Consider the following 12,772-nt stretch of genomic DNA (forward strand, 5'->3'; position numbering starts at 1 on the left):
GAGATTATCTTCCGACATCGCACAGTCAGCCCATGGATGCAGAAGTTTCAACACAGCAGGTTGCAGCCATCATGATCCAGAGACTGCAAATGCCTGTTGGCAGAACACAGGCAGGAAAAAAGCAACACAAGGTGTTTGTTTCCAAGGACAATCATTTTTATTGAACTAGCCGGTATGGTTACCTCTGACACTTCCCCATACCCTCTCTTTCACACAATCCTATAATCAATCACCTGTCAAAATCTAAGCAACTGCCACAGTCAGAGTGCCAAGTAAGCATCTGGAAACACAATCCATAGCACAAGGCAGAACTACAGGTGAAAAATTAACATGAGGAAGGGAGTGCTGAATTAGGCAGGATCAACATCAGAAACAGTGTCCAGAAAACTAAGGCAACTTGCAGCCAAGAACAAACATCTTCCTGTTAGTTTCTACAGGATAGGAGCATCTAATATTTTTGGTCTAAGGGCCATATTGAGATACAACAGTCGTTATGTGAAATAAGCCAAGGCAAAGGTGGGTTCTGCCTGGGGGAGGGGTTGCTTGGGTTTGGTTGGGACTCGGGCCTTACCTCTGTCACCCTTCTCCCTAGTGCCTTGTTTCTCCCCGTTGTTTCTCCCCGTTCCAGCATCTCTCACTCCTCTGCATCTCCTTCTTTTCTCTCCACTACCATGACCAATTTATTCTGTGCTACAGATACCCTAGTTGCTGTAGGATCTGTAAAAGGGCTGTAAATCAGAGTCTCCTTTTTATAGATAGACATCTCAAGCATATGTGGTGCTGGCTCCATGTCACTTCAGGTGCACCTAGGGGGGTGCATTTGGATGTTTCCGAGCTGAATATGTACCCAAAGAATACCTTGTCTGTATTTTTTGGGAATATTTTGACATTCTAGAAGTATCCAGGATTTTCAGGAAAATAAAAAAAAATCCCCAAAAAACCTGGATATTTAAATCCTGGATATTTAAATAAGGCTGGTTGAAAGGGACTGAAAGAAAAATCTGGGAAAACAGCTGAGAGGCTGGGAGACTGCTCCCCACCTCCGAGCTGCTGTTTCCCCTACTTCTTCTGCAGTCCCTTTAAACCAGACTGCAGAAAAAAATCAGGAGGAACAGCTGAGAGGTGGGTAGCTGTTTCTTCCCCACTACTCAGCTGTGTTTTGTGGCTTTGCCACTCCTGGTTCCCATCCCCTACATTTCAGGTCTACTGGACCCCCCAAAAATCAAGATTTTCAAAAAAATCCTGGATACAAATACTTTGCTGGTTTTGGGATCCAGGATTTTTTGGGATACCCAGAATTTTGGGGGGTCCAATACACCCGAAACCCCCCCAAAATTGCACACCCCTAGTCCACCTGTGTTTTCTTGTGGGCACGCTGTCATAGGTACAGAGGTGACGTGGGCACTCAGCGTTTTTTCTTTATTATCTCCTTGCATGCTGGATGAAAAGCGTATGTAAGCCAGTGGTGGTCCACAGAACATAGTTTGGGTGCCTCAGATATAGGATCTATGCTTCAGCCGATCATCAGTCAAAGCTTGGACAATTTTGGTTATTCTCAAACGAAAAAGGTAGCTCCTTTTTCTTAAAGGAAAAAGAGGCTCCTTAACTTTCTGACTTGGAAACAAAGAATTTTCCTGGCCTAGCCACCTGAAGGATCTACGTTCTAACATGGTACTAGTAAAAAAAAACCCTGCTCTCAGGCTCAGAGCAGTATTCACTCTTTAATGTCTTACACTCTGAGATAAATGGCAATGACAACCTAGAGTCCCTACTCTAGTAGAATGCAAATAAGAGTTGTCGAAGTTGCTACCTGCTTGTTCCTCTGAAAACAAGGCTCTTTCCCCCAGTTGCTTTGTTGGTTACTTAATTAGACCTAGAATGGCCTGTGTGAAGTCAACAGCTCTTAGACTGACCCACCTAATACCGTGTTGTGAGGATTAATTGAGAAGAAACTCTGAAGACATATAATGAATAGTGTTCAAGGTTATTAACATATCTATCATCCTTGGAAGGAGGGAGAGAGACAGAGTGTCAAATTCCACCCTGCCTTTTTAAATTTGAGCAATAATTTATCAAACTCAAGGGAAGAAACCTTTGCAGCACACCTCACTGAGGCTGAAGATTAAGATTAAACTGAACCCTCAACGACTGTTTAAAATATAATGTATGTATACAAGATGTGAATCTTAATATTTACATTTAGCTCTTAGTTCACAAGGCTGTAAATCAGACAATCCTTTTTGTATTTCTAAGCTGGAAAAAATGGAGTCCGGAGTCCTTGAGAAACAACAAACGTGGAACCCCTGTAGAGCCATTCACATCTAATCACTCCCTCCTGCATGTGTAACCACAATCTGAAACAATGTCAGTTAACCACCTAAGGACATATACAGCTTGTGCCTATTCAGATTTTTTATTCTAATTAACCTTGTAATTTTAGTCAGTCATCAGGTCAACTGAACCAAACAGCTTGGCAAAGGCAACATTTCTAAGCAGGACTGACACCAGAAGAAAAACATCACAGATCTCAATCAAAATCTAGAGAGGCATGAGTGCTCTACCCACAGTGCATTTGAATTTTTATCTGAGAATCTGTTGCTTAGAAAAGATACTTTAAATGCCCCCCACCCCCCAAGTTTCAATAGCAGTTTGGGAAAAGAGTGCAAGAGCTTTTTAAAAAGGTGTATTGAGAGAAAGGAGAACACCAACAACATTTGTTCTTAAATTCTTTTACTATATCCCCCCTGCTTGCATGTAAATGGTGTCCTTGGAGTGGACATCTGTGTATGCACACATATGGGGCTCCAGGTGTGCACAGTCTGTCTCGTTATCGAGGTAGATTCTGAGCACACTCAAGACCCATAGGACAGAGACCACAAAGAGGAAATTTTGATGATTGTGCTTATTTATAACTGAAAGGTGCAAAACAGTCCCACAGAAAGACCTACTGATGGAAAAACATAGAAAATTCAAATATATAACAAACGTTATCACTACCAAATATAAAATAAAGTCATCATTACTTTAATTTACTCCTTTTCTGGCCCAGTGTACTGGCTTTTGGCAACTGTCCTTGAAATCTAATGAACTCAATAAGAAAACTTTTATATGGCTGAAGTTAAATTATTAAATAGGCAAAAATGAGGGTTCTTAATTATTAAATGTGTCACCAATAATTATGAAGTACAGCATTAACATTCACTATATATAGAATCTAACTAGATGGCAGAAGTTGGGGGGTATGGACCCTAAGATGAGGCAGGATCCAGCTACCACTGAGGAACATTTGACTGCTTCCTGCCCTCTCTCTGGTGGCCTCTGTGATGAGAGTAGGAAAATGGAGGAAGTGGGACTTTCAACTGGCCTAAATCTCACTTCAAGTATGAATTATGAACTCAGAAATCAGGCAAGCCACTATTCCCTCATGACTCGCTTGCAGCTTGATCAGGGCCAATCTGTAATGCAATGTGAATTTCTTTTAGACTTAGGCTATGGTCACACACACTAAATAGTCCACTTTCAATGCACTTTCCAACTGGATTTTGCCAGTTCACACAGTAAAAATCCAGTTGGAAAGCGCATTGAAAGTGGATTGAAAGTGGATTATTTAGTGTGTGTGACCGCAGCCTGAGTCTCAAAACCGGGAACAGATGATCTACATAAGAAAAACTGTAACGCAAGGATCTGTGTCTGGTCTTCTTCTTATTGAGGAGAAAAAGTGTAGTCACGGAACTCTCCTTCTTTTCCCTGCTGATCACATTGTTAGAGAGAAGAAGGGAAGAGGGATGCTCAGGAGAACTTGGATCAGAATTGAAGCAGTGAGTTACAAGCACATCTCAAAACAACAGCTATCACATCATAAGAACATAAGTGAAGCCAATGTTGGATCAGGCCAATGGCCCATCCAGTCCAACACTCTGTCACACAGTGGCCAAAAATACCAGGTACCATCAGGAGGTCCAGCAGTGGGGCCAGGACACTAGAAGCTCTCCCATCCTCTACACAGTAAGCTATGTACAACTTAAAAATTCATTAATGGTTATGAAACAATGTTTACTCTACAACCTTGTACCTGGTTTACAAGGAAAAAATCATTATCAGTTAGCTCAGAGAGAGAGAGAGAGAGAGAGAGAGAGAGAGAGAGAGAGAGAGCGCATATGCATAAAAGAGTAACATTTTTAGTTCTGAACTTTCTGAGCAGGGAAATATCCATAAAAATATTTCTGTAATGCTGCATAAAACAAGGTTAAGAGGATCATTCAACCTATAATAGCTCAGGGAGAAACCTTTTATTTCACGAGGTCTTCCTACGACACGGTTCACTGGCTCCCACTCGGCGAGATGCTGCAGCATGCAATATGCAGCAGAGATTATAACTACAATGGAAACCAAATGGAGCAGAGAAATAGCCTACAGGAACTCAAGGAAAACATACTGTGATATTCAGCATGACTTTGAAAGCTTGGTGATATCTGAAACTCTCCATGTTGGTCACTTTAATTTTACTCCAAGTTTGTTTTGCATTTTTCAAAAACTTTTTAATGCAGCGAAACAGAACATGGATATAGAATCACCACTGTCAAAAAAAAGTGCAAAGGGGTGTTCACATGTTGCTGAAGCACATCCACTCCAGAACAAGTAGCAAGACTCTCATGTGGCATGCGACACAAGTACAATAGTTCAAACTCAAATCCCAGTCCCTTAGACTACCTTAAATTTCTACATTAACACAAGTGCTAAAGGTATAGGACAAAGGGATGAACAGGTGAAGAGAAACCAATTCTGCATTGTCATATTCTCTAGATTTTTTCTGCTTGCTTTGAAGAACAGCGCACTAGACTGTGACCCTTTTCAAATTGTTTTTGTATTTCATTTTAGTAACTCGTTGCTAATGGTTTTTTTCTGTCATTTCAGACAGACCTGTTTTAGTAACCAGCTGCTGGCGGAATTGATTTACCTGTTCATACAAACTTGCTTGTTTCAGGAAAGCAAAGTGTAGTTGAGCCGCTTTTGAGGGAAACTGCTTTTTTCCATTTTGAGCCCCTTCACTGTGCTTCTGAACAACTGTGGCATGCTGTTCAAAATGTCCATACAATGCTGCTTTCCCCCCACCCTTTTTCACCATGGGATCTTCCTCTTAATTTTTTCGAATGTTATACAGTGAGCGCTATAGCGCTAAACCAATATAGCACTGAAGTGCTATAGCAGCATCATTGAGATGCATTGACTCCATTGATTCCATTCACCTTAGAATGTTAAAAAAGTCAGAGGAAGATTGCATGGGGTGGGGAAGTGGCACTGTTTGAAATTACCATAGCGCATCCAAGACAGCTCATTAGCAGAAGGAAATTCGCTGTATCGCTTTACTCTAAATCAGGCCAACAATAAACAACATCTGGTTTAGAATGGTAATGTGAAAATGGCCAGTGAGTGGATGTCAGGAAACTGGGATTTACTTCAGTAATTACAGTTCTTTAGAGTGAGTGCTAATAGAGAGAAAATGTAGCAAAGGAGTTTGGACTAACACTGAGGAGATCTGAGTTCAGAACGCCATGTGAATCTGACTATGTGACACCTTGGCCCCATCACCATCTCTCATAAGCCTAATCTACTTTCTATGGTTGCTGTGAGGATAAAACAGAGAAGAAAAGAAGCAAGTAAGTAAGGAGTAAATTCAGAGCTTAACGGTTCAGGTTAATGAACCAAGACGATCTTCCAAAATAGGGCTGAGACCTGATCTACTACACATGGGCTGCAATGTCATCAGTATGCGGATTACACCCAGCTCTATCTGCTGTTGGGCAGCCAGTCTGACTCTAGACTGGAAAATCTGGGTTTGGTGTTACAAGCCATGGCTGGCTGGCTTAGACTGAATCCAATGAAGATGGAGGTCCTGTGCCTGAGTTGAGGCGGTCCGGGGCTAGGGATCCCACTCCTGACCTTTGATGGGGTGCCACTGGTGCTAGCGCCAGAGGTTAGGAGTCTGGGAGTGCTCTTGGATGCCTCCCTAATGATGGAGGCCCAGGTAGCAGCCACTACTAAGTCAGCCTTTCATCACCTTTGCCTGATCAGGCAGTTGGTTCCCTTCCTTGAACGCAACGACTTGCGTGACAGTGATTCACGTGATGGTCACCTTGAGATTAGACTACTGTAATGCTATCTGCATGGGGCTGCCCTTGTCCCAAATCTGGAAGCTTCAGCTGGTGCAGAACACTGTGGCCAGGCTGTTGTTGAGCCCCCCCATGCAGGAGCACATCCAGCCTGCGCTAAAAACACTGCACTGGCTGCCTATAGCGTACTGACTTTGCTTCAAGGTGCTGGTTCTTACCTCTAAAGCCCTTTATGGTCAGGGGCTTACATACCTGAGGGACCACCTTTCACCACATGTTGCCCAGAGAGCACTGCGTTCAGGGTCTCTAAACCATCTTGCCCTCCCAGGTCCGAAAGATGCCAGGCTGGCTTTGACCAGGGCCAGGGCCTTCTCAGTGGTGGCTCCGCACTGGTGGAATGAGCTCCCGGAAGACACTAGGGCCCTGCGGGACTGTTTACAGTTCTGCAGGGCCTGCAAGACGGAGCTCTTCCACCAGGCATTCAACTAAGGAGCCGCACCTAATAAGCTTAAGACCCTGTGCCCTAATACTACCACCAACAGCCTGTGCTTCACCAGCATGAACCAGACTGAGATGACAGTCCTAGCACCATTGCTGACTGCACTCCTCATTATGACTGGTTGATACCAATGTTTCACCACTGTTACATAAAATGGCCTACTAGTACTTTATGACTGGTTTTATATTTGTTCTGTTTTTATCTGTTTTAAATTTTTATGCAAGCCACCCTGAGCCTGCTTTGACGAGGATGGCGGGGTATAAATCAAATCAATCAATAAATAGATATAATTGTTTGTACAAATATGCACAAATAATGGTGATGAGCTGCTGGAAATTTTGCATTACAGTTAAACCACACCGAAAGGCTCAGATTTCATAAGAAACCTTGACATTAGGGAATTTTATAGTTAGAAAAACAAACATGATAAACGTTGTAAAGAAGAGAGAACTCTCCTTGGTCCAGTCACTTGATACAGACAGATTCTCGTAGTTGTGACAGGACACTTATGAGGACTTCTAAGACCACTGGACTCATGCCTAGCTATGAGATCAAGGCTGATGCACAAATGACCATAAAAACACTATTCCACTATGTAGTTTTGAAGAAACATTCCTAATTTTAAATAAAGGAAAACTTCTGGAAATAAAATATGTGGCACTCACTGCAGAAGACAGTGTGGCAAAAGATAACAGCATGTACTGCCTTCAGGTGATTCATGCTGTGCATTTCTTGGTCACCTGATAAAAAGCCATGCCTCTCCCTTTAAATAAAATTTATTCTTTGGCAGCATTATAAATGCCTACACACGTATATACTGTGGAGGCCACTTTTACAGAGCACAATATTTTCACCTTTGCTTCACTACCCATGACCTAATTAATTTGGCCAATTATCTTCCCGGCTGTTAAAATGCTCAGTTTAATGTCAAGTGGTTTATTTTTAATAGCATCTGGTCCAAATGAATTAAAAACAATATTAAAGCCACATTTTTGAGCTGGAAAGTCAGGTCTACTCTCCCTGACAAAAGGCAGAAAGCAGTCCATGTGTAACCCCAGCATTGCCTTGCTTCAGAACTACTGAACAAAAACACTGCTGCAGTTCCAGGGAAGACTGTGCTCAACATCCCACTGGGGAAAAAGTGCCCATTTGCCCCTATACTGCTCCAAGCTCTGACAGCCTTCTCTCTCTCTCTCTCTCTCTCGCTCTCTCTCTCTCTCGCTCTCTCTCTCTCTCGCTCTCTCTCTCTCTCGCTCTCTCTCTCTCTCGCTCTCTCTCTCTCTCGCTCTCTCTCTCTCTCGCTCTCTCTCTCTCTCTCTCTCTCTCTGTGTGTGTGTGTGTGAGAGAGAGAGAGAGATGCCATCAAGTCGAAGCCAACTTATGGCGAACCCATGGGGTTTTCAAGGCAAGAGACATTCAGAGATGGTTTGCAATGGCCTGCCTCTGTGACATGACCCTGGACTTCCTTGGTGGTCTCCCATCCAAATACTGACCAGGCCTGACCCTGCTTAGCTTGCAAAATCTGACGAGATCGGGCTAGCCTGGGCCATCCAGGTCAGGGCAGCATTGTATAATATAGCCATTGAGATAGGTCCTCTCATTGTCTGTTCCACGCTGATAGAAACCTCTTGCCAAATCCTAAGAACCTTTGGAAAATTAGCTTTGTGCTGCTATGGTGGATCGATCTAACCTGAGCAGAGTTGTGTTATAGTGCAACACTAGGCAGCGTTGTATCCAAGCCCAATGACTTCAATGAATTTAGAAGGGTGGAACTCTGTTGAGGACTGCACTGGAAATACTGTATTTATTGCTACACTTGGATAAATGTGGTCCCCCCCCCCATGCAATATCCATTTTTAGCTATTAAGATAGTACAGTCTACACACACGCCCACACAGACATGTAACAGAAAAAGTTAAAACACCGACAATTTCCCCAACACATGAAACCTGTTACGCTGAAAGGCACAGCTTGTGTGTGTGTACTTGTGACAGGTTACTGGAATAAGGTTGGACCATCACTTTCACCTCAATTTATCCTTTTACTCAGAAAAGGAAAACCATTTCTCCAATATAATGAGACAAAGGAGCTGAACACCACTTCAATTTGACTTGACCTGTCAGCCATCATAAGCAGCGGCCCCTGCAAAGTACTGCAAGTCCTCAGGTGTGCTGAACCTGCAAATGAGCTAATGGGAACATTCGCATCCCTGCAAAAAGCAGTTTATATATAAAAAAGAGGGCTCCATAAATCCAGTGGGTTGGAAAACTTGATTTCCTTGAAAAATTTAGTTTCCACAACAATTTATAATAAGATGCTGCTGCTACAGAAAAAGAAGGAAGGAAGGACAGGAGAATTGACTAAATATATTGATGAATATGCTGGCAAGATGCATCTGAATTTAAAGTTCTCCTCCAGCCTAACTGGCCCGTTAATATTCCAAGAACCTGAGCAACGTGCTTCAGTAGCAAGGTAAGTCCTATGATAAATGTGTTCTCCAATCTGTGCGCCAGTCAAGCAGCTATAAAAATCAGAATAATGCATGCAAAAATTTTCATTATGTTTCTAAACACACTTATTTACATTTTAAATCACACGGCAGACAAGGTGAAATATCCTTCATTTCGACAGGTGTGAATGAGAAAACAGATGCATCCATTAAGCCAGAAACAATTCCATGAATAATTATCACAATAATAGTACAAATAAAACCAACAACAACAACAACACTGAGACTTTGTTCCCTCTTAGGAGTTCAGGCCATTGACTAACTTACTTGAAAGAACACAGCCATGGCGCCTATGACTCTTTTCTCTTGGATAGCTGTCCCAAAACTGTCAAAGTCATCAGGGTTGTAGAAATAAATCTGCATCTGTGGGAAATTGAAGGACAAAATCATGTTGAGAATAAAGACACAAGACTTTTATCAAAGCTCTAGTATCTAGTCTTGAAAGGATTCGGACACAAAATGTTACAGAACCTTGCAAATCCTTTTGTAGGTCAGTTTCTGAGACTGATCCAGGAATTCTCGTGATTTTGGCTGCTGGTTGAGCAACAATGGCCCATGTAATAAAAGCAAGACTAAACAGTCTCCGGATTGAATTGTTGTGTGTGATGAGAGATGTACACAGCCACCCTTGTCCAAGTATGAGTATCCTTTGTTCCTGAATTTTTTTTTGTATTTATTTAATTAATTTATACCCCACTTTTCTCCCCAGTAAAGGTCCAAAAGTGGCTTATAACATTCTGCCTTTCTCCATTTTATTCTCACAACAAACCTGTGAGGTAAGTCAGGTTGAGAGTATGTGACGGACCCAAACATGCCCAGCATGCACCGCTAAAAAGCTTCCAAAGCAGTTTAGAAAACAAATAGTTAAAATAAGCCATGAATCAGTTTTAACAAAGAAAAGGCAGCTAAGCTGGCTAAATATTGAGAAATTGAGCATAAAATAAAAAAGAAAACACAGTGTCATCCACATCATAAACCAGAATACTGGGAAAGTCCATGTGGTATAGCTGGTTGGATTAGGATGGGGTTCCCAATATGGTGCCCATGGGTGGTGCCCGGCAAGGTTTCTGATTGGCCACTGGAGATTTGACTGACTGTGTCGATTTTTTTTTATTAAAACAAATTGCTTTGCCAGCAGCTGCCACCACAGCAGAAGAATCTTCACTGTAAGACTGAAGGTAAACTGTGGCAGCCATTTTGTGGCTGTGCCAACTACACTGTGTCAGAATTGCAAAGGTGCCCACAGGCTCAAAAATGTTGGGGACCCCTGGATTAGGACATGGGAGATCCATGTTCAAATCTTTTCTCAGCCAAGAAGCTCAGTTGGATGACTGGGGCCAGTCAGTGTCTTGCTACCTGAGCCTTTTTTACAGGGTCACTAGGAGGAAAATTTGAGGAAGGGATATACACCATGCATGCCATCCTGTTCTGTAGAGGAAGGGAGGGATAAAAATTTAATTCATAGAATCATAGAGTAGGAAGGGACCTCCAGGGTCACCTAGTCCAACCCCCGGCACAGTGCAGGAAATTCACAAATACTCCCACTCACCCACAGCCAGTGACCCCTGCTGCATGCCCAGAAGATGGCAAACACCCCCCCCCCCGGATCACTGACCAAACTGGCCAGGAGAAAAATTGCTGCCTGCCCATAAAGCGATCAACATTTCCTTGGGTATGTAAGAAAATTCAAAACCAGAATATGAACACCTAAAAAGTAAAATTAAGAGCAAGAAAAAAGTAATAATCAAGGCCAAGGGGGAGAGAGATAAAGAAATCGACAATGTCTGTGAAAAAATGGAACACGTTTTAAGTGGGAGTCTAAACACCTTTGGTACTAGGAGATATGCTTTGGGAAGAAAATTCCAGAGTCAAGGTGAAACAGCAAAAAAGATCCCATTGTTACATTTCTTCTCTGAGGACAAGAGGGGATAAGGGTTGGAATGTTGAGATAATTTCTGTACAGCCTTTTTATTAAAGTGCAATATTTGTAGAAAAAAGGGAAGTGTAATATGAAAGCAGATTTTTTTAAAAAAACCAGTCAGCCCTTGAACTTGGTATATTGTGCTTAGTGTGTTAAATGTAGGTTGAGACATGGCTTATTCCTGAAGAAGTTTTATTTTGATTCAGTTATTGAGTACAAAGCTTAGTGATTCACCAGAACTGTACAACACAAGTTGAGAAAACATGGTTTCATTTAACAATTCAGTAACTGTTATCTTCAAACCTGGTTTTCAGCCAAAGCACCTCCCTAAGAACTTGAAACTTATTAGAAAGGGTTTATGACTTTCCCTTCACTAAAGAAAATCTATATATCTAAATCCGCACATCGGGGGCACCTGGGGGGCAGGGAGATTTCCCTGCGCACGTGGGGCAATGCCCAGGTGTGCAGAAAAATCTGAAAACTGTAAAATAATATAGGAGAGATAATTAAATACCCCCAACAGTAAAAGAGCATCCCCTGCACATGCACAGGGAATGCTCTTAGAACAGCTTCTCCGCTGCCACCACCACCAGAGAGGGGGAGGGGGAGAAGGCATGGCCGGCGGCTATAAGCTGCTCAGCCCTAGCCGCTTGGGGGGGGGGAGAAAGTTTGGCAGGCCGGCAAGGCCTTGCTGCAGCCGCTGAGGGGGGAGGGAGGGAGAAAGTTTGGCAGGCTGGCGAGGCCTTGCCGCCACGGGGGGAGGGAGAAAGTTAGGTGGGCCAGCGAGGCCTCGCCACCGCAGCTGAGTGGAAAGGGGGAAAGTCTGGCAGGCCGGCGAGGCCTCGCTGCCGCCAGGGGAGGGGGGAGGGAGAAAGTTCAGCGGGCCAGTTAGGCCTCACCGCTGCTGCCGCTGCTAGGGAAGATGAGAAGCTTGGAGGGGGCCTCGCCGTGGGTGCCGGGGACGGGACAGGGGAGAAGGCTCATCTGCAGCTGCTTCCTTCTCCTGTGGAGCTTCTCCTCCCCCCCGCAAGTATCGCGGGTCCCCCTTCTTGTCCCTTCTAATTCTCTCCTCAGTGTGAGGAATATTGAAATAGGTCCTGAATTCCGCATTCCATTTCACTCTCTCTCTTCCCCCCCAGCCCTATCTGGTAGTTTAACTGTCTGCTTCCATCATCGATTTCCCCCACATTCCTCTGATTGGTTGGTTAAATACTGAGTGGTAATTGGCAGGTAAGAGCATCCCTAGATGCTGTACATGGCTTTGATCGTCACACCCATCTCTAATCTCCACCCACGTTGCACTGATAAGATGGGGGCCCCCAGAGCAGAACCTCTGCAAAAGATCATAAGGGGGCCTTATTAGATTTTTCGGTCTGGGTTGTTGTGTAACAGACTGTACAAATAATTAAAGTTCAGGGCTTTCAGAAGGCAATTTGATATTTCTAAATTTTCAAAAAATACAGTGCACCTGAAGTACCGCAATGATTACAAGGATTTTTTTTGTTTTTGTTCAGTCGCACAGTCGAGTCCGACTCTTCGCAACCCCATGGACCAGATCACGCCAGGCCTCGCCTGTAATCATGCAATGTGATGTAAACATGTAATCATCAAGTCTCCAGAAGCATTAAACATCACACTTCTTATTTCAGTCCCTTTGGCTGTACAGGAAAAAGAGCCACAAGCAGAGAATAAAGATGGTATATTTGGGCAAAGCAGCAGCCATGCACAATAGG

At 43.3% G+C, this 12,772-nt stretch overlaps 1 protein-coding gene across 1 annotated transcript in view; it reads right to left on the reverse strand.

Moving 5' to 3' along the window:
• PTPRG (protein tyrosine phosphatase, receptor type G) overlaps window positions 1-12,772 on the reverse strand; it is a 355,564-nt gene that overhangs the window by 233,382 nt on the left and 109,410 nt on the right. Inside the window, exon 3 of the mRNA XM_015424628.1 lies at window positions 9,386-9,481. Coding sequence (XP_015280114.1) covers window positions 9,386-9,481 — 96 coding nt within the window. The remainder of the gene's footprint in view (window positions 1-9,385; window positions 9,482-12,772) is intronic.

This window comes from Gekko japonicus, unplaced genomic scaffold, assembly GCF_001447785.1.
Source record: "Gekko japonicus isolate JY-2015 unplaced genomic scaffold, Gekko_japonicus_V1.1 scaffold470, whole genome shotgun sequence".
Taxonomy (NCBI): domain Eukaryota; kingdom Metazoa; phylum Chordata; class Lepidosauria; order Squamata; family Gekkonidae; genus Gekko; species Gekko japonicus.